At 39.2% G+C, this 26,994-nt stretch overlaps 1 protein-coding gene across 2 annotated transcripts; it reads left to right on the forward strand.

Annotated features, from left to right (window-relative positions):
• The first annotated feature begins 840 nt into the window (after nt 1-840).
• Nucleotides 841-11,398, forward strand: LOC121874274 (mediator of RNA polymerase II transcription subunit 21-like). 2 transcript variants are annotated; one of them, XM_042378384.1, is made up of 5 exons: nt 841-944; nt 2,187-2,292; nt 3,219-3,328; nt 6,989-7,061; nt 11,220-11,398. In XM_042378384.1, the coding sequence occupies exons 1-5, from the start codon at nt 903-905 to the stop codon at nt 11,267-11,269; spliced, it is 381 nt and encodes a 126-aa protein (XP_042234318.1). In that variant the 5' UTR covers nt 841-902; the 3' UTR covers nt 11,270-11,398. The 2 variants fall into 2 exon arrangements, with proteins under 2 accessions (XP_042234318.1, XP_042234317.1); XM_042378383.1 differs by having other exon boundaries at nt 6,989-11,398.
• The last annotated feature ends 15,596 nt before the right edge of the window (nt 11,399-26,994 follow it).

The following is a 26,994-nucleotide window of genomic DNA, read 5'->3' on the forward strand; positions in this document are numbered from 1 at the left end:
CACAGACCTAACTTACCAGGTGAATTAAACACTACTTCGACACCCAATGGACAAACCTCATATGCCGCCAAACGCAATGTGAGGACTAAAAAAAATCAATCCGTTCCCACTAAAGTTCGGGTGAAGTGAAAGTAGGTCCCCTTGGATACAGCACACTATATATACTAAGACTTCGGTACACAAGGAAGCAGCATGACTGGTACAGCACACAACCGCATTCAGTTCCCCAAGTTGTAAACATAGGTGCCCTATTTACTGCTGGGTGAACTGGGTGTGCCCGGGATGGATCCAGTGAACCACCCACCCAATGAATAGGTGAGCGCTGTATCCACTCGACCGTCGCAACGCATCTGAATTATGTCCAAAGTACTGGGTACAAGACAGGAACTTACCGTATGATGGATGAAAATATCTCCCATCTGCAGAGCATCACACGAGCTGCAGTAAAGCTCGTCTCTCCTCACAGCATGGCACAAAGTATTCTTCCACCACAAAATTTTATATTGAAATTTTCAAGAGTATTCACACTAGTGTGAGTAGTTAATTATAATAAAAATGACACTAGAAAAGATAAAACCACATATCCACTTCAGAGGCTATTCCTCAGTAGAGTATTCACGCCTGAAATTTATATTTTATTGTGTACGAAGAGTTGGCTCTTTTCATCGGCTTCTTATTCACCTAAATCAATATCTCTACTTTATGTTATATTATTTCGATTATTGAAACTAACAGTTAAAAATATAGTAGATTTCGCGTTTATCTTAGAAGGTTAAACATAAAATAAATAGAAGTAAACATTTATACACTTGATCCTTCAGAGTTTGACGAACTCTGATTGGCCGCGAGTAATACTGAACGCTGATTGGTGGAGAAAGGGAGCTGACATCACAACAACCAACATGGCGGACCGCTTGTCGCAGCTCCAGGACGCTGTCAACCAGGTGTTAATATAATTACTTTGTTTAACTCACAATTTATATAGGTATTTAATGACAGTTAGTAAGAGTCTGACAATGACTGTGGCGGGGTTCCTGTGTGACCATAGCAGCCGTTCATCAAGACTTGGTGTGTTGTTATTTTTGTTTTCCCAGATGTACAATACTGTGTTGCATGTTATGAATGGTCGTTAATATATAGGACTAACCGCCAGGGCTGCATAGCGATGATGCAGCCGTATAATCTCACGTCCAGAAAATGCCTCAAATTTCACCATATCATCCTAAGTTCTTTTTGTTTAATATACCGGGGAAGTTAGGTAAGGTTAGGTAGGTTAGGTTAGGTAAGCTTAGGTAGGTTAGGTTGGTTAGGTCTGTTAGTCATACCCACTAATGTTAAGTAGCGTTTACTTTAAAAATATAAAATTTTTAACATATTTCCACAAACTACAAGTGTCCACTATAATATAAAAATGAAAATCCTGCATTTTTATAATTGTTTTCAATCAATTTATCTTGCAGGTAAGTCCTATATAATTACCCAAATGGCAAGGATTTCTTTTCAGAAATTTTGGGTTAACGTATACACTGGCGGATATTTGAGGGTAAAGATTAGTTTTATGCCATAATGGGTAATTTATTACTAAAACAGGGTTATCTTGGTGTAGTTTTTCTTGTTACAAACGAATATGGATAAAATCCCTGAAAATTTCCCCCAAGTGAATGTTAAACTGTTAATAAACTTACCATTGCAATTGCTCAGAAGTGAGCCTGCCTCTGATAAGACTATCACGAACAATTGGGGTGACCCGACACTGGCTATCATGCCCGACCTCAATCCCTGTGGCCAACACAGTTTTGGTGCCTTTTATACTTTAAATAGGAAGATGAAATATTGGCCAAAAAATTAAAGGTTGATATTTAGAAAATGACACCAGGCAACTGAATATTGAAAATAGGTTTTTCTAGTGTAAATCATCGAGTTAAAAACAAATAAGACCTTCATTGCTCTCGGAAATGAGCAATAGTTGAAGAATTGGAAAAAAGTTGAAGGTCAAACTCTGTGAAAACCTAAAAAAAAATAAAAACCTAACCTAATCTAACCTCACCCACCTAACATTGTATTGTACAAAGGAATTCAGTAGAACACAGGAACAGCAATTGTTAAAGAACTTTATATTATTTAGATAGTATTATGTATAAACCATGTGACTCCATTTTGAATCTACATAAAGTTTTGTGTTTCAGCAAGCAGAGAATCTGTACAACAGCATTGGGTGTCTCTTCAATTCTTCAGCTCCATGCAGCTTTGATAAAAGTGGCAAGACTCCATCACAAAATGAAAATCCTGATGGTTAGTGTTCTGTTTTGTGTTCCATAAACTATACAATAATTAGTACAGTATTGAGTAATATTATTAATTGACCATTAGTCCACTTACAATGGTGGTTCAGTGGAGCTGTACCACTGTAGTGGTAACCATTAATATAATTGGTGTTACCATCTTTTGTTTGCCTAATTGTTTACCAATAAGATGAGCATATGTTCAGCATGTAACATCATTACATATTTTACATTGTAAATGCTTTACTGTCATATACTGTAATTATTTTTTAAATTACACTATACAGCTCCTCCCCGACTTACGACCTACTCGATTTACGACCACCCGCATTTACGACCTGCCTCAGTCGTACCAAAATTTTGTCAAATTACGTATTTTCGAGTCCCAACGTCAGTGATTGCACTGTGTACTGACAAAATTTTCTTTTGTAATTCACTTTAAAATGGCTGGCAAGCTTAAAAGTGAGAGTTTTGTGGTGCTGAGAAGAAAAAGAGACACCCATTTTAGATTTTCTATGTATTATTTAAGCATTTTCGACTTACGACCTGGATTTGGGTCCCTAACCCCGTCGTAAGTCGGGGAGTAGCTGTACCTTCAGCCAGGTTCCTTCTCATAGTTTTCTTTTGTGTTCATTTGCATATAGTACAGTACTATACATGATAAGGCTGTTGAAAAGATTTAAATTTTTTTTTTAGTTATATCACTGTTTTCCTCGTGATTTTATTTGTTTCTGTATGATGTCTCAATAAATGGTTTTCAGAAAGAGATATGTCACTGAACATTTGTCTGCACAAATGAATGTTTTTGTTCATTAAAAAGCAATACGTAGTGTCTACCGGTAGTAGGAGTAGAGTGAAGAGTGAAGATAGCACTTCATACTTATTTGATAATGGGGTACTATACTATAAGTATACATGCTCTTCTTTTTTCTTCAGACATGATTGAACACAAGAGAGTATTTGCAACTGTGATTGCACGGAATGCCAAAGATATAGATGCCCTGATTGAATCATTACCATCAGAGGATTCTTCTGCTGAACTTCAGGTGAGGGAAATAATGGTCATTGTAAATCTTTTGGGTTTCATGCTCAATATGAGATAACAAGTCAGTGAAGTATATTTATTCATTTTAAAACAGTAGCCTATACAGTACTGTAGTTAGATGTAGTTGATATTACTCTGGTGAGAAGATTTAAAAGTCTGGACCTAGATGATAGTTGTGGGAGAACAGGTTTTGTAGAAGGGATGTGAACATTGTAAATACTAATTTATTGTGTTAAGTATTGTAACTACAGTATCTCACACAGTAAATCATTGTGTGCAAGGATCTTTTCTCCCCAAGTTCTCAAAATACTGGTTCATTTAAATACCCATAATAAATGTCAGCTTCACTGGGTGTATTAACCCTTACGCCCCGGGTGACGTACCGGAACGCCTGACTAGCGCGCCCTGGGTGATGTTCCAGAATGCACGCCTTTTCCTGCCACTGTTTAAATGCCCAGCTCGGGTTATCAGGTTCCAGTGTGACTATTTGCCTGTCACACCACACACTCGCCCACAGGGAAGCTTCCTGAACATAATTACCTACTTTTGTTTGTTTCATTTTCATTGTTTGTCTATTTTATCATGTTGTATCAAAGTAATATTGCTAAAAGTAGTGTAGTTGTATATTGTAGTGTAGTATTACTGTAAAAAATGCTATGATTGTGGTATAAATGTATTTATTTGTGGAATTATTATTATTTTATGCATTACTTGATCTACCAAACACAAAGACAGCCAGACAGCCTGGCGACCGACTGCGTGTGTTGTGCCGAGCACTTTTTATGAAAAATAATGCAAATAAAATATTCTAAATAAATTATTTATAGGAAATAAGTATTATGATCAGTAAGTATATGCATTACTGGCCATCCTGGACTCAAAAGCAAGCAGAAAATGGTCGCTAAGTGCGTAGTGACCACGAACGTCTGCTGTCAAAACAACTTCTCTTTCTCCCTCGCCACTGTGGCCACAGGGAAGTTTCTAGAGGGTCAATATATAGTTTTTCTTACTTCCTTTTGATTGTTTTATCATTTAAAAATGTTAAAAATTATTTTTGGAAAAGTTTAGATTTTTCTTGATTTACCCCCGCATGGGGGGACACGGCCAGCAGCACCCTAGCCCGGGGCATAAGGGTTAAGGAAGCTTGAAATATATTCACTCAGAAAACATGCTGCAAAACATCTTCCATTTTCAGCACTAACTACAGGCATGGTTTCAAGGGCCCATAACTTGGCCAGTTTTCAGGAAGAATTCCATATTTCTTATTAATCTTATTGCTCGATGCAAATTGTTTTCTCTTGCAATGTGGACTTTGTGAATCTGTTACATGGGGATTTATTATCAGTTTCTGGAGAATATTCAGCACTTGTGGCCTTGACTACCGTACAGGGAATCCTTATTGTTCATCGGGATGCGTTTCTTATGACTGCAACTACAACAAAAGAACGAGTAACTGGGCCTACTAGCCCATTGACTTACATCTTATACACAGGTATTACTGTACAGTAAACCCTTGGTGTAACTGACACCATTCCCCACCTGGGAGCTATTTGTTGTGGTTATTTTTCAGCTCATAATTTTGGGTAGTACAGTACAGTATATGTAATTTTCTAAATTTTGGTGCTTAGTTACATGTACACACTATCTTACATACAGGTACCGGTAGCCACAAAATGTACAAAAAATGATCATACTGTATGTATAAAGTTTAAAAGTATTTATGGTTTTCTGCTGTGAAACTGTGTGGTAGAGTGAGTGTGTTGAGCAGGGCCATGCACAGTAATGAGCACTAGTTTTTTTGGTTGTACTACAGCTCATAGTAGCTGCCTACAATTTTCATACCAATTCAGATTTCAGATTTGCCCCGAGGGGGCTAGTTTATTGGGCACCCCCTTACATCCTGTGCAAGGTGAAGCGCAGAAGCGTTTACAGCGCCCAACAGGGAAGTATGAAAAGTTCATACTTGCCTTTATGACTCGTACATTAAGGGCATAAAAGCCTGAAGGGTCATAGGTTTTGTCAGGTTACATAAAGTGAGAGAATGATGAGTGTGTGGGGGGAAAGTTCCCGGTACATTTTATCTGTTTATGGCAAAGAGTGGCAGGTCCCTAATAATGTCAAATGCCAGGCCTGTGACTAGGAGGAGGGATATCTGGTCTGGGAGGGAAGAGGTGTTGGTAACGGCTGGGGACCTATAGGAGGAGGTCATAGGGCAAGTGAGGATGTAGTGAGAGAGGGTGTGAGAGTCGGGTTGGCCACAAAGTTTACAAACAGTGCGGTGAGGCTCAGGGTTGCCAATGTACTCCCATAGGTACCTGTACCCTAGGCGCAGTCTCATGTATATAAGCTGTTGAGATCGAGTTTCATACCAATGTAAAACACTGTTCTGGGTTAATAAGAGGGTAACTTGCAGGGTTGGCTGATTTAAACCAATGATGTAAACCAAGTGGTTTAAACCTAGCAGATGATGCATCTGTTTGTACTGAGTCATCAGGTAAATAAAATATTGTAAATTTCAAGCTTAACTCTGTTCGTATCAGTGGGCGTCCGTAAGTTGGGGACCCCCTGTAAAAGAGAATGAAGAAAATTACATGTCGACCCAAAATTATGAGTTGAACAATAACATACTCACAGCTCAGCCTCACCAGCTCTGAGTGCTAATGGGTGGTGAATCGGTCATTCAGCGACTTCACTACACAATTACGTGCCATCTCCATGGATATTATTCCTCGTTTTCCCTTGTTTACGGTATTATTTCTCATTTCTGTTCGCTCAGCGATCAAATCACCGAGTGATCTGTTTTACAGGAACACATCCCAATGGCTAAATGACAGATACCTGTATTCCTGTACGTACTGCCACGTGATAGCCCGAGGCGAGATAATTTTCAGGAATTTTCCCTTTTTTTCAGATTTTAGTGATTTTTCTCCCAAACGGTCCACTTTAGACACCATTTTAACTCACTTCAACACTAATTCCATAATTTTAAAAAACTTTTTAACAAATCATATGTTTACGATACACAATGTATTGTTGTCCATCCAAAATGTCTTTATAGTAACTGAGTCAGAACTTGTGATATGGCTACAGGATCCATGTGATCAGTTGGTGAATATTCCCCAAAAATTTCTATAAAAATTGGTGTCATTGACATTATTATTGCTGTAGTAAAATATTGACTTTTCTAAATACGAAATAAGTTTGGAAAGTTGTGGTGTTGCAATATATTGGGTGATATGAAAGGGTAAATAGCTTGCGTGTCAGGGTTGTTGTATACAGTACAGGTAATTGAGATGATTTTATTCGTGGCCAATTTGAGAACATATCCCCTGCGAATACTCAGGGAATAGTGTAACCAATTATTAATGTGCCCAGATTTTACTGTAATACTGTACAAAATAAAGTTACACACCCTTGATAAATGTGAGTGTTGCACTGTTCATGATCCCTGCCAGTGTAGGTCTTTGTTTATTAATTTTTATGTATCTAAAACTTTAAAACATAGATTACTTTGAAAGACATTAGATTACTTTGAAAGACATTAGATTACTTTGAAAGACATTTTACCTGTTATCATAGTTTGCAAACCACGAAGGTCATAAAAAAAATTTCACTTTCGGTCCTGCTCACATTTATATACAATATATGATGTAATTTACAGACAGCAAGTATGCGGGTGTTAGAACAAGAAGGGGAGGAGGCTGCCCAGAGACTCCAGCGAGGTATTGACCGAGGTGATAAATTGTTAGAAGAAATTAATAGAGCACTTACTGAGATTGCTAATACTCAGTTGGCAATTAACCGTATTACAGAAGCTTCGCAGGGAGATACAATTAAGATATGAAAATTTCTAGTGCAGCACTTCAAATATTGTGCAGTGTGCATATATTAAGATATATCCTGAAATTGTCAGGTACTTTTGTATTTATGACCCAATCATTATGTGAGTACCTGTGTCTCCCTGTTTGTGGAAGATGTTATAATAATAAGCTCATTCCCAAGTTTGACTATAAAAATTTATTTGTGAACTTGGCAGTAATACGATAGCTATACTGTTGTGAATATTTAAAATATATTCACTATATATTTTGTTGACTGATGCATTTAGATCTTCAGTGTTAGGAAATCCTTTTCATTTATATGATCATTATTTTTTATAAGTAGAATACAGTGATATCTCCGGTAGCCAGAACAATTGGTGCAGAGCACTTCCGGGAATGAGAGATTTCCGGATAACAAGACGACTCTCAAAGCCAGAAAAAAAAATCCCTCATCCCCAGAATTTTCCTGGTAATGGAAAAAATTTCTTGGAAGTTCCAGAATGAGGCATTATTTCATATCTCGAACCCGGAAAAAAGTCCCTCATCCTCGTAATTTTCCGGGTAACTGAAAAATTTCTCAAAAGTTTCAGAATGATGCATTACATCATCTCTCAAACCCACAAAACTGTCTCCCATCCCCAGAATTTTCCGGGTACCGGAATTTTTTTTCGGAATTTCCAGAAAATGCCCCTGATTTTCATCTCTCAAAGCCGGAAAAATATTCCCCCTTCCTTGGAATTTTCCGGGTACTGGGAAAAATTTATTGAAATTTTCCATAAAATGTGCCCCTCAGAAAATCGTTCCCAACGCCGGAGTTTTCCCGAATATTCCGGGTATCGGAGAGTTCTGGGTTTGAGGGATTCCGGCTAACGGAGATATTAATGTAATCATTTATTTATGCAGAACATTGTTACTGGACTCATTTGTTTTATTAATTTTTGGGGGGGAACTAGCCTCCTCGTTTCTACACATTGTAGAGAGTGGAGCAGTCTTATGTTTTGAACTTATGCTGTTACCAGTGATATTATCTAAGTTTGTATGGTATTCCTTGAGATAGCATTGATGAATAAGCTACTTTCCTTAGAGAAATCAAACTGAAGAAATAGTGTTCCTTGTCCATTGGTTTGGATCAAAAGCACATAAATGTAGCCAATTTGAGTTCTAACTTGAGTGTTACCATCATAGCAGTGATCACTGGTCTGTTACTGCTAAAATTAGGCAAACGTTGATGATTATTGGTAATAGCATTTGAAGGGAAGGGGTGATTTTTTTTTTTCATTTTGTAAATCCTAATGGTTCTTTGGGCTTAAACCTAAAACTAGGAAACACTTTTTCTTCTGCAAAATCTTCATCAGAGGCATAGTTAAGGAGAAAAAACTGTTACTAACATTAAGAAAAAATTCTAAACATATTTTCCTAGTGAGTGCTTTTATTTGCATTTTTAATAGGTTTACCATTTACAATTTATAAAAACTAGTAAATGAAATATTGAAGGTAAAGAAAGGATATATGATGATACCAGAGCTGTATTAGACATTTAAAAGTATTGTATTATTGGTACAGTCAGTAAGTAAGTATTGATCACCCCAATGTCGATGGAATAGGAAATAATCGATAACAACCAAATGACTCCGGTAACCAAAGGCATACATTTACAGTTTTTCCATGATGTTTCATATTTTTATGCATGGTGGGGTGGTCGATACTTTTTTATTGCCTGTACATAGGTCTTGTTTTGATGGATGCTCAGTTTATTGCCACAAATAACAAACAACTTCTCACTTCAACATTGTGATCTGCCATCTGCCACATAATTTTTTAGTGTACGAGGTCTGTCCGGAAAGTGTCCAGCCATTGTGAATATTGTGAGAACTGGTCGCGCGGCCTTGATGTAACTTGGCAGCCACTCAGAGAGGACCGTACTGCACATGCGTGAACAGCCACACTCCCGTGGGACAACTCAGATGCCCGGCAGACGCCGTTGAGTGAGCATGGGTACCGTGTGACCGTCGCATTTACAATGACCAAACATTAACGAAGGAGTAATACATCGAAGTTCTTCGCCGGCTGAGGGATGCGATAAGAAGAAAATGACCGCAGCTGAGGGCAAGTGGTGACTGGCAGCTTCATCATGACAATGCGCCTGTCCATTCTTCACGTCTCGTACAGGGTTTTTTGGCAAAACACCGCATCACCCAGGTCTCTCAGCACCCCTACAGCCCAGATTTGGCTCCCTGCGACTTCTGGCTTTTCTCAAAGCTAAAATCGCCATTGAAAGGAAGGAGATTTCAGACCGTGAACGAGATTAAGGAGAATGCGACAAGGCAGCTGATGAAGATCCCGAAAGAGGACTGTTTTGAAAAGTGGAAGAGACGCTGGGAGAAGTGTGTGAGGTCCCAAGGGGAGTACTTTGAAGGGGACTAAGGCGCCATTGTCCTAGGTAAGCAATATTTTTTTAATAATAAATGGCTGGATACTTTCCGGACTGACCTCGTGTACAGTACAGTGTTATATCCGTTAGGTGGAACAATTGGTGCAGAACACTTCAGCCAATGGGAAATTTCTGGGTAACAAGGCGACTCTCAAAGCAGTAAACAATCCCTCCTCCCAGGAATTTTCCAGGTAATGGAAAAATTTTCTTTGAAGTTCCATAATGGTGCATTACGTCATCTCTTGAACCTGGAAAAATATCTCCCATCCCCGGAATTTTCCAGGTACCGGAAAATTTCTCTCACAATTTCCGAAAATGCACCTGATTTTTATCTCTCAAGCCTGGAAACAAATCCCTCCTCCCCGGAATTTTCCGAGTACAGGGTACTAGGAAAATTTCCCAGAAAATGTGCCCCTCGGAAATTCTTTCCCAAAAGCAGAATTCCTGGAAAATTACAGCTTTGGTAATGATTTTCCGAGAAAATTTCAATTCCGGTTATCGGAGAGTTCCGGGTTTGGGGCATTCCAGCTAACGGAGATATTATTTTAGAATACTGTACTGTATATGAAATTACAAAAAAAACAGTTGTGTACCAGTTTTAGTTATTGTGTGATATCATGTCAATATGACTTTTCTATACCCAAGAATACATTTAACATTGTCACGATATGATTTAAGAACCATTACTTCATGTCACACATTTAGCCCTTGGCAGAAATTATACAGTGGTTGAAGATCTTGCCCACATTGTTGAGGTGCATACATCTGAATTGAGTTCTTGATTTGGATTTCTTTCTGAGCCTTATTCATTAGCAACATTGAGAGCAACGTACTACAGTACTTCTATTCATTAGGGACAAGCATGTCCACCTTATGTGTACTTCTTAAGAGTCTCATAAATAATATACCTTGTGGTACAGGTGTGGTTGCCACTAGTATACAGTCAATAACCTGTCTGCAACCTTCTTGGAGTGTGTGTGTTTGTGTGTGTGTGTTCTCTTGAGTACTGAGGATTAAGAATGTAAAGCATGAAAAAATCTATGATAATTTTGATATCTGCTGGATTTGGACAATTGTTTATTGGTAATATATTATTATATATTTATATACTGTACCTGTATTCAGTTTATCCAAGGATGAAATATTTATTTTTTCATTATTCAGTATTTAGCCATTATAATATACTGTACAGTATTTCATTCACAAAGTGGGTAATATTTGCTGAGTCTTTGTCATACTCCTCCTGTCCTACCCCCGACAACACATTTTTTCTCTTTCACTTATGTTTTCAGTGTCATCTCCCCGTCACCATTTTTCAGTCCTTTTGATATCCATATTACCAGCTATGACATTCCTTTTTCCCTTAAGGGGATCGTCGGCTTAGATCGATGAAAAATGAAAAAAAAATATCATAAACAGTGAAAAAATTACTGAGCAAAGGTGCTGCCTATGGCCATATGTGAATGGAGTTTTATAGTGATATTCATAATATTTATGCAGCTATGTATGGTTCCCTCCCCCCCCCACATCCACCCACCTTTCCACATCCCCTTGGGTAGACATATGAATGATCGTGGTAAAGTATTTTCTCCCAAATTACGATTAAATAGCACAAAATTTTTTTTAGAAATTCATTTCAGGCAACTCTCTTTCTCTCTGGCAAGTAGAGGGAAGCAAGACAGAAGATTAGTCAGGAGGTCCCAGGCCTTGTCAAGGAGAGGTGTGTACTCTGCTGCACCGCTCATTTTACCTCACTTGTATTGCTGTACCAGCCTTCTCTCCTCGAATACGAGGATGGCATGTGATTCAAAACATAAAAGACAACTAAAGGAAGCACATGCCAAGAGCATTGCTAAATCCAAGAGGAGGAAAGAAGAAAATATCCGCTAAAACTAATGACAGTAGCAGCCGTCTCGGGACACATGAGGCAGCCCACCCCTAGCCTTCTACCCCTTGGAGTTCCCTCCCCTCTATCTCACGTAAAAATATAACTGGATTTCAGTTGGCTTTGTAAAAATACACACACAAAAAAACAAAACAAGATATTACATGTAAAATTGGTTCAGAATGGGCACTTACACGGAAGAAAGGTTGAGAAACTTTAGCAGTCTTGTATAGTACTGTATCTCAAAGTGAAATTTTCCAACACTCCTTGGAATTTCTATGCTAGTTTTTGACTGATTTCAATTAAACAAAAACTCGAGATAAGAAGAACCCTTCCTCAACATAACTACAGTTTCCAATTTTTTCTTTCTTGTAAAGACAAAAACAAGCATATTGTCTTATAATATTCAATGACAGTACTAGATCTCTTAACAATATCACTTTCAAGGCAAAGTAGAAAGAAGTAATGGAGAAATAATACCTTGAAAATTTAGAAAGGGGTGAGAAAGGGTGTAAAAGGTTGAAGGATTTGAAAGGTTAGAAGAGGGTTATGGAGCTAGAATTGATGTACCGTACATGTGATCCTTGATTGGTGGCAGGAATATCATAATATTCGGCCAAAATTAAAAGCATCTACGCCTTAAACAAATCTCCCTGCTTAAAAAACATTGAGCAACCATGGCAACACGACACACAGCACTACAATCTGGAACCATTCTTTCAGTCCTCTAATTGTTTTAATCATATGCATATGACACTCTTCATTCATGTCCTTTACCTCACGTCTTCATACACCACCACTTCCAACTGTGTCCATCCCTATCCCTACCCACCTAACATATACAGTATTGTTAATTTCTTAATGTATTCCAATATCCATTCTTGTTATTAGAAAAACTAAATTAGTCAGCAATACTCAATAATATAATTCACCAGTCATACAATTACTAAAAGAGAGACTGCAAAGATAGGTAAGAATAATTCAGTACCTCAAAAAGTGGCAAAGTTTCATAGATACAATACATATGACTTTAAGATCTCTGTTTTCCATCTTCATAACTGTACTAGTCTGATAGTTACATATATTCATATATTTTTCTTTAATGTGAGCAAGATATATGATAAGCATAGTATATGTTAGAAAGCCCATGTATTAGAGGAACCTAAAAATGCTGTAGAACCAACAGGATAGACTAATCTATCCTTATTTGAAAGTTGCAGTTGGTAAATGTATTGCTGCTGAAGTGGAAAAGGTTGAGTGGATTAAAATTTCTACCTCACTACTGAATACTTGTTGCAGGAATATTACTGCAAAAGGAAGACTTCTGTATCAGAAGGTCTTTTGTATTATTGAAATCTGATGTATTGGAATGCCAGCATTTTTTAGGAGTACAGGTAGTTCTGCTATAACGCGATAATTGTGTTCTTGTAAAATATCGCTTGTGTTTTTGGATTATCTCTGATATGAACCTTCATATGGTTGGTCTTGATTGATGTTGATGCTGTATATCACGTAATCACAATTCTATCATCAGAATTGGAGATATCACATATTCAGTTAATACCACAAAATTGGAGAAATAGTAAGCAAAAATCGCGTTATAGCAAACAAGCGATCGCGTTATACAAATATTGTTCCGAATTCATAAATCGCGTTAGAGCAAATTCGCGTTATCAAAACACGCGTTATAGCAGAACTCACTGTATTGGTAAATGCTTGTGTTTTTGGATTATCTCTGATATGAACCTTCATATGGTTGGTCTATTATGTTTGTGTACAGTACCATTGTTGTATCACATTCAGGGTTCTCCATTGTACCAAGTATTGAATAGAATATGAATAAAGTGGCATTATGTAGCCTTCTTTTATTGCTGTTATTATGTTATAGTATTGATGCTTCAGTTTCCAGCAAATTTATTTCCTGATTTGTATGTAGCATTCAGTACCTGCTCTGCTTTTCTCTCATATATTTTTTTAAATCACAGTAACCTTTGTTTAATTCTTGTATAATATTTGGGTAACTGCGCAATTTGTCTAGTACAGGTACCGGTATTCATAAATCAAAATTAGAGCAAAATTAATATAGTGAAAAGCTCTGAGGTCAGTACCATTAGGGATGATGTTTTTACTTCTATTTATGCCTACTGCCATGGAAATTATTGACAGTTATAAGCTTGCCTAAAAAGACTGGAACAATGAGTTCATGTATACCAAGTACAGTATGTCTCACTTGCAAAACCAAGTTGTGGTGGAAATGTGAGAAAAGATGCAATGGTTGCTGATTGTAGGAAAAAATAGCACAGTTATTTGATATCTACAACATCGATAATTTTGCTGAGGTGTCACAGTCCTGGTTTGAAATGTGAACACAGCGTGAACATTCCCAGAACACCGCATCTGACTCCGGTGCAACCTTGTCTTTGACGGATCTTCTGAAGCAGTGTGATTTGTTTCCTGCTATTTGAGAAGCCCTACTAGATATCCTTGACACTTCCAGCCTCTGCTTAAGACGTAGAGCTGTCGTTTAGCAGCACACTGAGAAGTGTCAAGACCTGGCTTCGGTCAACAATGTCAACTGAACATTTGTCTGGATTCTACATGCTCAGCGTGCATCACCAGAAGGTTTTATATAGAAATCCTTCACTGAAAAAGGGATTGATCATTTTGGAGATGATAAGTGCTGCCTGCAGTATTTGTATTTATTTAACCATTAAAATTACGCTGCTAATGTTCTGAGCTAGTCACCATCGTGACAGACAACTAGCTAAATAATCCAGCCACTCTTTTTGTAGAAACTGAGAGACAATTTTCGATTCCAACATGTTAAAGATCTGACTCACTATAGAGAGGAGCAAGCACCCAAACCGCTGGACCTCATCGAAGTTAACGAGGAGGGTATGGTGGCCAATCTGGAACACCTAGCCCCAGTTAGCACCAGTCACCACATAATGTTGTCCTTCAGATTTAACTGTTACTTGGTTCATTATGACAGAATGAGGGAGGAGATGAGGAGTATACAGTACACTGGCCTGACTTACTAAGGAATAAGAATGCAGAATCATTACTATGCTGAATATCATAGCCAGTAAAGCTAACCATTCGATCGATAAATATATACCCAAGACCAAACCCAGTGCCCCCAGGAATACAAGGAGACTGCTACATATGAACCATGCAGCGGTTGGCAAAGTTAAGAAGAAAACTCAGGATTTCGAGACTTGGGTTAGGACAAATGATGAGCAAGACAGGAGGATGTATGCCAGATCCAGGAACCAAGCAAAGTCAGAGTGTAGAAGGGCTGAAAGGGAGTTCAAGTTAAACCCAAAGGCTTTTTACCGCTACACAAAGTCAAAATTAAAAACACGAGTAGGCATATCAGACCTGAGGCTTGAAGATGGTAGTTATACAGAATTTGACCAGGATAAGGCGGGGGCATTGAACAAATTCTTTTCATCAGTGTTCACAAGAGAGGATGCGAACAATCTTCCTGCGTTTGAGGAGAGATGGTTTGGCAGTGCTAACCCACATTGTGCTCTCGGATGAGGTTTGAGAAATAACCTGTCGAAGCTAAAGATTCACAACAGTCCCGGCCCAGATATGGTACACCCAGAGAGTTAAGAGAACTGTGTAAAGTGCTTGCAAAGCCCCTTAAGATCCTGTTTTGCAAATGCCTGGAGGAGCAAAAGGTCCCCGATGACAGGAAGATGGCTTATGTGAGTCCTATGTTCAAGAAGGGCGATCGTCACTCCACAAAATATTATAGACCAGTGAGCTTGACCAACAGAGTGTGCAAAGTACTAGAGAGCATCATAAGAGATGCCACGATGGAACATCGGCTATGAAACAACCTTGTAAAGGAATGCCAAAACGGTTTTATGCCGGGATAATCCTGCTTAACACAATTACTCAAGGTACTGGATGTTTCGACTCAAATTCTAGAACAAGGCAGAAATATCGACTATATACTACCTACATTTTGCCAAGGCTTTTGACAGTGTAACCCATGAAAAGCTAAGAATTAAACTGGAAGGGTATGGGGTTTGGGGAAGTGTCCGAGAGTGGATTGGAGACTTTCTGCATGACTGCAAACAGTGTGTGCTGGTAAATAGTATGGAATCGTCATGTGTATCTGTGACTAGCGGGGTACCACAGGGCAGTGTTGTTGTTTGTTTGCTTCATAAATGATAAGAGGCGAAAATGATTTTAGAAATGTAGTTAGTAGCATTGCATCCACTTAAAGCATGATCTAACTTATCAAACGTAATATCAAATGTCTCAGTTGGAAAGATGCTGTACAAGCTGCTGCTGTCATCCAAGATAGGACACGACAAAGAACGTGTCAATAAAGAAAGAAAGAACCAAACAACCTACCTTGCTACTTTATCTTCCAAGTCATACCCAGCAATCTCGTTCCCCAACCCCATGTAGCTATTTGGCTTCCTAATCCCACCCAGCCATCTTATCTCCCCAACACCATCAGTCATCCTATCCTTCGCAATGTACAGTAGTTTCAATATTAGACAATTTGGGAGAGGGATCCACTAAGTACTGCGTTTTGTCACAGAAAACTGATACATTATTATCTTAAAGAAAACGAAAATGTTTCAGTTTTAAAGGGATAACACGCGAAAATTCTCTTCCATAAGGTCGCTTCTGAAAGCTCGTGTGTACTACTACAGTACTGCAGCATAATGAAGCAAAACTTAAAAGAGGCTAAACAGAGGGATATATTCAGAAGCCATAGTTTATGTTTAGCTGACGTAGCTAAACAAATAATCAGCTTTAATAGTAAAGTTTAATTATCAAAGTACAGGTAAACATCAATAACTCACTTTCAAATATAAAGAAAATTACATCAACTGATAGGAGTAAATGGAATAATATACTTTAAGAGTTAACTGGCAGATATAGTACAGTATTATAAATAATTTTGAGTATCCGGCCCCAGGACTCGATCATTGAATCAATTTCATGATCTTATCTAATTATAAGCAATATTAGGTTACTTGATAACATATCTTTACTAAGGGTTTCTTGTTTTCTCGTTAGTGGTCCAGTAATAACGTTAATATCTTCGTTATTAAACGGTATTCTTAAAGTTCATGGTTCAGTATAGGCCTATGGGAAGAGTCGAGACCTCATTCACACATCTCGAGGTCTCACGGTGAATTTGAGTCAGGTGGTGTTACTCTGATGGAGCCAACAAACGTCAGCCTGTGTACAGCTACTGCTGGCTCACAGCTGTTGACGCCGACTGGTACTGCAATTGACGGATGTTGCTACTGTTAACTACTGCTTGCTGACGGGTATAGACTGCTGCGTGCTGAGGAGTAATTCTTGCTGACGTATACTGCTGGCTAATGTGTGCTGACAGGTAAAGTTCTACACATAATTCATTAGTGTACGGTATTCCCATATTACTATTCCACTTATTTTACGTTAGATCAACTTACTGTTGTCGTTATAAAGTTAGGTAAGTGTTTATGCTGTAAGGTATCCAGGGTAGATTGGGCAGAATTTATACGCCATTATTGTTACGTAGTGTTACTGTGCAGTAGTATTGATATTCCCTGGCGTGGCTGAGACTGAGGGTAATATAACGAACTATTAATAGTAGTACTAGTAGGCCTATTGTTGTTTTGCTATTATTGCTGCTACCGTCATTAATAGTTATTAGTTTTATTACTGCTGTCTGCTCTCATTATGATTATCTTACAATACAGATGAAATTCGCAAAATAGTTTGTTAATGAGGTAAAAACTTGTTTGTAGGGTAAGATTTCTTTAGGCTGATTATCCATCTTTGCTAATTTGTGACTGACTTTGGCAGCAACGTGCATTCATTATAAACATGCCTAGTCATTCGCAATTTTTTGTGACAATGAACTGTCGAAATTCCGGTAAAAACATGAACTAGTAGTGGAAAGTACTGCTAAGCGACAGGTCATATAAACAAGAGGCCCATTATATATTCTGGATTGTTCGTCGTGAAATTCATCTGTATTGTTAAATAATAGTAATGATAGCGTAATTTGTTTTGAAGGATTTTTTTTTTACTTTATTTTCATCACTGAGTTCGGATATAATATTCATTTCTTAGTAAAAGGCTACATTCGGTAGATAATTAGGCCTCTAGGCTCGCACTACTTCTCGGCGGTGAAGCGGCATGGCGGATGTATTTCAAAACAGGTCATTGCGCCATGGCAGGTGAAGGGTGTTACCACGAGAGGCTGAGGGAAGCCGCGTTTTCCTGACAATAAAGATTACCACTACAGGCACGACTTCGCTACTACCTGTTCTACCACGGCACAACAATTCCCCACGTGTCAATAACAGTAAGTTCGCCCAGGGCAGGTGTTAGGTTAGGTTAGGTTAACTTAAAAATAACTACATTTGATATGCCATCTAGTAATGATAACATTTCATTATTCATAATTGCTATTTAACATCAGATTATCAATAGGATATATAAAATGAGCGGGATACTGTTGTATTGTCAAATATGTAAGGCTGGAACTTTTAAGTTCTGGGTCTGTCACATATTACAAATTTCTAGTCAACAGTTTAATGTTTATTTAGAACTTCCAAGGAAAACTTAGTGAAATATGCAAGTGAGATATTTATAGGAAATTCCTCGTGAAAACTATTAGGGAAATGGTAGTAGGCAATAAGACCGAGGACGCTCCCACGTCGCAAACGATGTGAACCAAACCATGGTGGTGGCCGCCACGGGAGATGACGGCGCCATAATTACGGAAAAAAAAATATATTTCTTCGCCTGCAAAGCACGTAGAGACGTGAAATTACTGCCATGCGATCAGCGTTCGCCGTGGATTTACCTCGTTATTTCCCACTTCTTTCCTGCCCTGTCTTCTAACAAGTAATTTATGATAGAAAGAATGGCTTAAAAGAAAAACAAGTACTTCGATCTCATTACTCAGTATCATCCATACAACATTTCCTGGGAATTTCGTGCAATTACATGAAGTCCCTCTGGTGCTGTCTTCGCCATTATCCAGTTTTTTATTATTATACTGTACCTGACACACTTATACAAAGAAACGTCTGGATAGGCTTACAGTAGGTAGTAACAAAACGCTAGTCCTACGCCAGGTATAGTTAAATGCACAAGATTCTAGTACAGTGCAGGGTGATTCAGCAAAGAGTACATTAAATTGGAGGAAGAAATCCTTGGATAATTCTAAACCACAATGTCAATTAATGTCTTTAATTTTTTACAGTATATTGTATTTACCTGTCCGGCCCTGTAAAGTAAAGTAAAACAAATTAGAAATCGTAAAATTATTTCTGTTGTGGCAGTCCATTTAAAAACACTAAATATTTTACAAGAGATTGCATAGCTCCCCATCCGCTCAATTGGATTATATGGGGAAAAAAATGCACATTGGCATGTTACATAAAACAAAGTCATTACTACGTGACATTTGATCAATGTTCTCAGAATAGGCAATACATACGAGCGTCCCCTGTGGGCGGGGGGAGACCAGGCTGACTGTTGTTCCTGTTGTTGTCAACGGGAGCTTTAAACACCCCCTTATCTCCTCGAGGCAGACAGTCATGTAACTTTTTCCGCCCTTGTGGTGTATGTAGATTTAGCTAAATACGCCTGAGGAGAACATACATAAGGAATAATCACATCAGGTGTGGTCCAAAAGTCATTTACACAAGTTTCCCCTCAAAGTGGCAAGTGACAGAGAGACACCGGTGTAATGGGATTTTCTACATGGTTCCTCTCCCCCTGCTGTCCATTTGTGCTCGCCCGTTTTACATAATTTAATTTTAGAAATTTACATAAACAACTAAACCGAAACTACTAGCAGGGACAACGTGTAATGGGTTTTCCATATCCATTTGTACACAGTAGGGAGGAAATACTCTGGTGACGTAGGGGGTAGGGTGGAGAAGAGATTGACCACACAGGTAGCTCGTAATGTTTAATTGGTGATGACTATCCTAGAACACTCGGTTATAGACTTTAGTTGTTAAAGCGTTTTAATACGTTATAACACAAACACCAAGGTTGTCTAGAGGTCTTTGTAAAATGATCCACGTGACGTAAAAGAATATGGAATGGATGCAAATATTTATTGAAGTGGTGTAAAATGTTCTGATATATTTACGGTCTGAGAGGAAAGTTGTCCAGAGTGTGGAGGTTTTGGTTTGGTGAGGAGATTGTCGTGGAGTGGTGATAGGTTTAGTTTGGTGCTGAGGAGTGAGTCTTTCATCAGTAGTTATTACCACAGAATATAAAGAAAAGTTTGCTGGTGGTGAGTAGAATAGTGCCAGTTTAAAGTGTGGTGTTGTAAATAGATAGATTGCCGAGACGACAGACATTTATTTACTCTTGAGTGGAGTCAATGTCGCTATGTGAACGTTCCCACTACACTCACAGGCTCGTACATTTTTTTAAATGGATAGTGTAGATTGTTACGTGGTTGTTAAGCAAATTTTCTGTAAATTTAAATGGCCTTTGATCTTTTCAACTCCCTTTACATGTAACTCGCAGAATAACATTACTTGTTGAATGAAATTTTAATCTGCGCTAATAGCACCAAACGACACAGCCGCTGGTCCACTCCCTACAGTATGATGGAACAAATGGATGTCCTCGGTGACAGAACTACTCAGCTAAAATGAACAGAGTTTGGCTATACCAGCAGCTTTATACGTGAATTTGCCCTTGACGGAAATTTTGTTTTTCTTCACTGGCCCAGAACAACAGTCTACGGGTGTCATGAACTTGTCTCCATCAGTTTATGGTTCATACTGTAGCCGAGTGATACACATTTTTAACTGTGGTTTCGGCGCGGTTCTCTGTATTTTCCTTAAGGATCATGAACTATTTGAACAGAGTATTACCATACCATACTTAATGTCTCAGATCTTGGACGTACTATTGAACTACTGTATAATATATTAACGGTAGATATTTTCTTAATATTTCTTTTAGGATTACATCAGGAAATTCACGTTAATTAAAATAATTATTTTGGTGTCTGTGAATACCAGTTAAGTATCACATCGATAGAACTTACGAAGTGACTCCCTCTAAAAAATATTGATTATGGTGTTTGAAGATGAAAGACGAAGATCAGTCAATTCCACACGTAATATACAGTACTAAAATCTGAACCTCCTAATGAGTATACTTAAGTTAGTGCTCTAACTGCCAAAGGTATAATGTATAGTGTTTATTTTTTATCCTTCATTACAGAACCACTAACCCAGAAAATATCGTTGAACGTAAAAAATCCTCAGTAGTCATAGTTCATAATCTTATATTTTGAAATCACAAACACCAAAGAAATACCAATTGAATTTATTTTACAACGACCTATTATTATCTATGATGACAACAATTTGCTGTTTGCTATTTCAATTTGCTTTTAATCGGCGCAGGAGTCGGTTCTCAACATTATTTATTATTGTTTACTTGGGATGGTCGGCGTCGTTTAAAATCATGTCTCAGGAACTGTCCGGAATAAGAATCTGCCCCGTGTTTGACTCAGAAACACTAGTCGTGCTTTATAAAGGTAATCGTAACCTTGAGGATATGTTTGAAATATGAATTAATAACACACTTATCATGTCTTGAAGTTGAGAGTGGGTGTCAAAATATTTACCCGGTGCACCACTCGCATGTAAAATATATATTATCCTAAAATTACGTTGATATTACTCCGAATACCTTAAGTAGATACATTAACTTGGCAGATTGTTAAGAGACGATAGTTAGTTGAATCTTTTGGAAAATATTCTCAAGTTTTATCTGGTGCTAAGTTAATGTAGTCTATCATGTTAAGGAATCGGTAGTCGCAGTGTAATTTTGATGTCCGTGTGTCTTTGTTTTCAGAATTTCTCTCCAAACATTACCTAAAATGAAGTAAATATGTTACGCTTAAAACCCCAAAAGCAGTTTTAACTAGGCAAAACTAGTTACACTTTAGGATACTGGGGAAAACCTGAAATCCAGGACTAGCATATTATTAAATCTAGTTTGAACTAAACGTTTAAGTTAAAACTAGTTTGAACAACACTGTGTGAGAAAACTAGTTCTGTCTGGAATTTACCAAGTCACCTTTTTCGTATATTAGTATAGGCTTTATGAATTATTAAGTGTAAATAACTTCTGGGATATCGTGATTGTCAATGACTGGAGGATAGTGGGGAGGGATGGATGATAGGGAAGGGATGGAGGTTAGGGGGAAGGGATGGAGAGTAGAGGAAAGAGATGGAGGGTGAAGGGATGGGGGGGTAGAGGGAAAGGGAAAGGATAGAGGAACAGACACTCTCCCTCCCGTCCTGTAATTTCCGGACTGTGTCTAAACTAATGAAATTTGGTCACTGATTCCGCCAGATGATTCCCCCCTTCCCTCCCGCTGGCGGTCGCGAATATTGCGTTTTATCTCACCTCCTCCTGTTGGTGCTGAAACCTTCTTGCAGCCAATAGTTACCGAGTAAGAAGTTAAAATAAATACTGTGTGTTATGTGTCACGGTAGAGCACCAGCAGGTAGGCAGTATCAAGACACTGATAAGCATAAAAAGGGAAGACCTTCGCCATTTTCCTTAACGGAGCGTCAAATTCACATCTTCTGTGAAGCTAGGGGCGGCTTCTCCTGTGGCCGTCCCCCTCCTAAGACTGTGTTAAGGGTCCTGTTTTATTGTTAAATCGATGGAGGAGTTTCCCCTACTGTTCGCTACCTCGTCTAAAGGGCTTACCATCGGCTGCTACCTCTGCTCTTGTCGTCGTAAACACACAGGTTCCCTTTTCTGGCAGGCATGTGTCGTACTCCCGGGCCAGCACTCAGAGGGGCGGTGGTGTAGGTGATAATGTTTACTGTTATGGCCGTGCTTGTGACTCCTGCATGGTGATGACAGCAACACGGGCGCTATATAAGTGTATATTACGTGAGGGGGAGGGGATAGGGTAACCAAAGTAACACAGTGGTCGATGTTTTCTTGGCTCGTAATGGTATAAATCGAGTAAACGGGCCGAGAGATTTATGTGTTTAATAATTTATTGATGTATTATTCTGCCCGCTAGCCATCGCTCTCTCCAGCTGACTATTTAGAGATATGTCGATATTTACTGTTTTACGTGGTGTAGGTTCATACCATCAAGTGTGTAGTAGTGTGGGTGAGGACGCTGCTTATTATATTACTCATGACATGTACTGTACGTATAGCCCCGTTGACTATAATCACAGAACACCTCATTTTCTGTGATTATATATCCTTTACGAGGGGGGGGGGGGTTATACTGTTTTTGCTTTGTTTATTTCTTTCCTCGTTTTCTTTCGTTTCGGTTGTAGGTCATTACGTTGTCTCTAGGTCGGCCCCCTTGTGTCATGTTCCAATACTACCAAGAACAGTTTTGTTTTTACATTTCTCTAACAAATACAGCCGGAAGTAAAATATTTTGTGCTCTTCATTTATGGTAGTTCAGAGGTCAAACATCACAAGTAGTGGTTAAAGACTTTTTATTCAATCACGATTTGAAGTGTTTCTCGCAAGTGTCAGGCTTAAGACACTCCGTTGCCTGTGTTGCTGGCGTTGTGTGGAGAGTTATATTGACACAACGTTCAAACATCTCGATCATAAAAGTAACGATTATATAGATTTTTGTGTGAGAGATATTGATGCAGTCAAACACACGGGGAAAACCTTACCACAGGCAGTATTGCCTTGTTTACTTGTGAAGGAAGGGCCTGGTGATGGTGGTGAGGATGATGAGAGGGGGGTGGTGGTGGTGAGTGGGGAGGAATATTGGTGGTGAGAGGGGAGAGATAATGGTGGTAGTGAGATGGTTAGAGGGTAGAAGTAATGGTAAGGTTGAGAGCGCAGTAATGATAGTAGGGAAGTGATGCTATACACGGGAGAGCCGGAGGAGGTGGGGGAAGAAGAGGAGGCGGGGAAGAAGAGGAGGTGGGGAAGAAGAGGAGGCGGAAGAAGGCAAGGAGGAGGATGAGGCGAGGGAAAACGAAGAGGAGGTGGGGGAAAAGGGGAGGATGAGAAGGTGGGGAGAGAAGAGGAGGTGGGGAGAGGAGGAGTAGGTGGAGGTAGAGGAGTAAGTGGTAGAAAAGGCAGTACCATCACAACTATATTGTTAAAGTTGTGTCATTACTGTTAGCGTGAGTCACCCAACTGACTGTATGGCAGTCACCCTACATCCCCTTCCCCACCCTAACCCCCCACCCTACACGCCCTCTCCTCCACCCTACACCCCCTCCCCCCACCCCTCACCCTGGCCACCACCAACACGTCGTCTGGGTTAGTCCAACACCACGTCGCTGAAGTTGGTCCCACTCCCACGCCACGTCACCCTAGTTGGTCCCACGCCACGTCACCCTAGTTGGTCCCACGCCACGTCACCCTAGTTGGTCCCACGGTACGTCACCCACGTTGGTCCCACGCCACGTCACCCTAGTTGGTCCCACGGTACGTCACCCTAGTTGGTCCCACGGTACGTCGCCCAACATGATCCCTATTGTACTTCCCAGAAAATGCAAACGCTATTTAAATTGGTAATCGAGTTTCCTTACAAAAGACACATAAAGGGTTAAGGTCAATATGGTTACAATGTTAAGGAAGCGAGTGTTCAAGAATAACAATTCATCAACTTAGATTTGTTTCACCAGGCGCAAAAGCAACCGCGAAGGATGTTTTTCTTAAATTATGTGCAGTACAATTGTTTTTAATATAACTTAATTGGGTTAATAGTTAGCACGCATATTATCCAGTGGCCGGAGATGCAAGTGGGGGATGGAGGGAATATTTTGCGGGAATATTGAATGTTAAAAGTACTTGGGACAAGGAAGTCAAGGAAGAAGAACATTAGTTTTTTTATGGTATTATTAATGATACATTGTGGGAAATATTACTTGGTTATGTAGGTAGAGCAACAAGACTAGAATGTGATAAGGGATGATGTATGTGGATATTGAGCTAAACAAAGATTGGGTGATAGGAAAGCCATAGTGGATAACGGAAGAAAATAAAGGAGATTGGTGAAGAAGAGACGTAGGCCTACTAACACGCTCGAGGTATTGTGGTTTTAAGAAGAAATTTGGGGGATGTGAATTATGGTTGAGGGGAGAGAGGCGGGAGAGTGTTCAGTATGTCAACTATCTTGGGAGAATTTTGGGTGGAGGCAGAGGAATGGACGCCGTGGCATGGAGGAGGAGAGGGCTAAAAAGATATAATCCCAAATTGCTGGTGTTGTGAGGAAGGGAATGGTGATGGTAAGAATGTAAGTTTTTCGTGTGTAGGAAGTGTCTTGGAATGGTGTGTGTGTGTAATAATAATATTAATAATAATAATAATAATAATAATAATAATAATAATAATAATAATAATAATAATAATAATAATGATAAACGGTTTATTAATAGAGTTGCAGCCGGTGGCTGAAAATATACAAACTTACATGTGATTTAGACATAATGATATGCTTTCAATACATTTACAAGGCTGTACAGTACATAAATCAGGAGTTGTTTATTATTTTACCAATAGATGGGTTGGTGCTGTTCTTATATCTATCAGTGCGGGCTCTTATGGGCTGAATTTTGTTGTAGTGGCGGACTGCGCGAGGTGGGTGGGGGGCTGCCGGTGGCAGGAGGTGGCGATGACGAGGATGGTGTAGTAGTCCACTGCTAAACCTTGCTAGTGCTTGGTGGTGGAGGTCACTGAGGGATGGCATTTCCAGGGTAGAGAGAGCGTTGTTGTAGCCGGAGTAGTCTGCGCCGAGCATGATTCTGTGTGTGTGTGTGTGTGTGTGTGTGTGTGTGTGTTTTGGAAGGTGTGGTTCACTTTCTTTCGATGAGGATATCCAACAAGAGTTACTAGTTCAATGGAAAATAGTGGAGATAATAGTCATTAGGCAATAAAGATTAACACGAGGAGAAGGAAAAGTAGAAAGAGAGATGAGAGGTTTGTGAGAAATGTGATAGAACAGAAGGTAGTGGGTGAGAGGATCGAGGAACATTTCAGTGACATAAAGCTTCAATGTGAGAGGATCAAGAAAATAAAGGAAATGAGGTGAAGGGAAGGAAGGGAGGAACACCCTAATCAGGTAAAGGGCGGACTGTATACAGGATCTCAGGTGAGAGGGGAGTGATTCTGCTGGGTAGTGAGACATGGTTTATCGATTAGGGATAACGAATGGTTAAGGATCGTCTCGTTTTAAAAACTGATTAGTGAAAAAGACAGTCAAAGTTTTTTTTCCCAAAGACAAGGAGGACACCGTGAGACCAAAACATGACGATACTGATGATTATTTATGTACGTGAAGTGGAGGTAGATTGATTTTGTCAGGTACAGATTTTAAATGCAGATTGATAGAGGAATTAGTTTTGTTAACGATCAACTGGCAGGTATACGTATAGTTAATAGTTTACGCTGGTTTAATGGGGTTTCTGGTACATTTACTACAGTGAACATGGCTTATGGTACTGTGTGAGAGAAAAGGTGAAATAATGGCAGTTTTGAGAAAGAGAAGGCAAAACAGAGAGAAAGACGAAAAGGGGAATTGACAGAGAACGAGAAACTTGTGAGGTTATGTCCCCTCCTTAACATATTTATTACTACTCTCTAATTATCCGTTGTCATGAAGTAACACACGCGTACACGGAAATAAAACATGGCTCCCTGAACTCTTGTTACTACATATAATCTCAGCCATAAATAACGACTTATAAGTTCAGGCCGACACACTCACATATATCTCGGGTCAAATACACCTCACTGACAAATACCTGTAGTGTGGTTCCCTCTTGCTAGGTGGTGGGGGGAGGGTTAGAACGCACCCTCCGTGTGGTAAGTACTGGTAGGGTGCTGGAGTACAAAGTGTTCAAAGCACGGCATTGAGTCCAGATTTTCAAAGGTTCGTTCGTTAAAACTTCCATCACAGTTCGGATGAAAGAACATTGCATTGGGACCAGCGCACCTCAACGAAATATAATTGATAATTTAATATAAATTGCCTTCATTTAATAAAGTCTATCTTAATTCGTATGACCCAAGAACACTTAATCTACAAAACGTAAATCCTGTGTGTATTGTACGAGTCAATGAGAATCGTGTCGGTGGCTGGCCCACGCAAGCATGCCTTTGTTTACCTCGTGTTCCAGCACTGTGTTATGAGTCGTAAACACGGGGCCTCAGCTGTCTAGTGTTTCATTACCCTGTTTACTCACCTCATAAACGCTTACAGTACTTAGGGAATATTCATTTACTTAAAGTGCACTCAAATGTGGTACAGTCTTACTAAACCTTCATTACGACTATCTAGTCTTTGTAGTGATTCTCTTCTCTAATTGTCTTACAATTTCAGGGAATAGCTTTTGCCTTTCTCCCCTTGTTCCCAAACGGTTGTAATAAGATGCAAAACAATGTTGGGTATTTTAATGTTCGTAGTATAAAACCGGCGTGTATTGGATATCATGGGAACCCAGATGGGTTAATTTTCCTCGAACACGCAATTTTCTGAATGGTGCACCTGTGCGCGC

This window comes from Homarus americanus, unplaced genomic scaffold (genome assembly GCF_018991925.1).
Source record: "Homarus americanus isolate GMGI-L3 unplaced genomic scaffold, GMGI_Hamer_2.0 scaffold49667, whole genome shotgun sequence".
In the NCBI taxonomy this organism is placed as follows: Eukaryota; Metazoa; Arthropoda; class Malacostraca; order Decapoda; family Nephropidae; genus Homarus; species Homarus americanus.

Coding starts and splice junctions, on each gene's coding strand:
- LOC121874274 (XM_042378383.1), top strand. CDS start 903: ATGGCGGACCGCTTGTCGCAGCTCCAGGACGCTGTCAACCAG. Junction 2,293..3,218: donor ACAAAATGAAAATCCTGATG/GTTAGTGTTCTG, acceptor TTTTTTCTTCAG/ACATGATTGAACACAAGAGA. Junction 3,329..6,988: donor ATTCTTCTGCTGAACTTCAG/GTGAGGGAAATA, acceptor TGTAATTTACAG/ACAGCAAGTATGCGGGTGTT.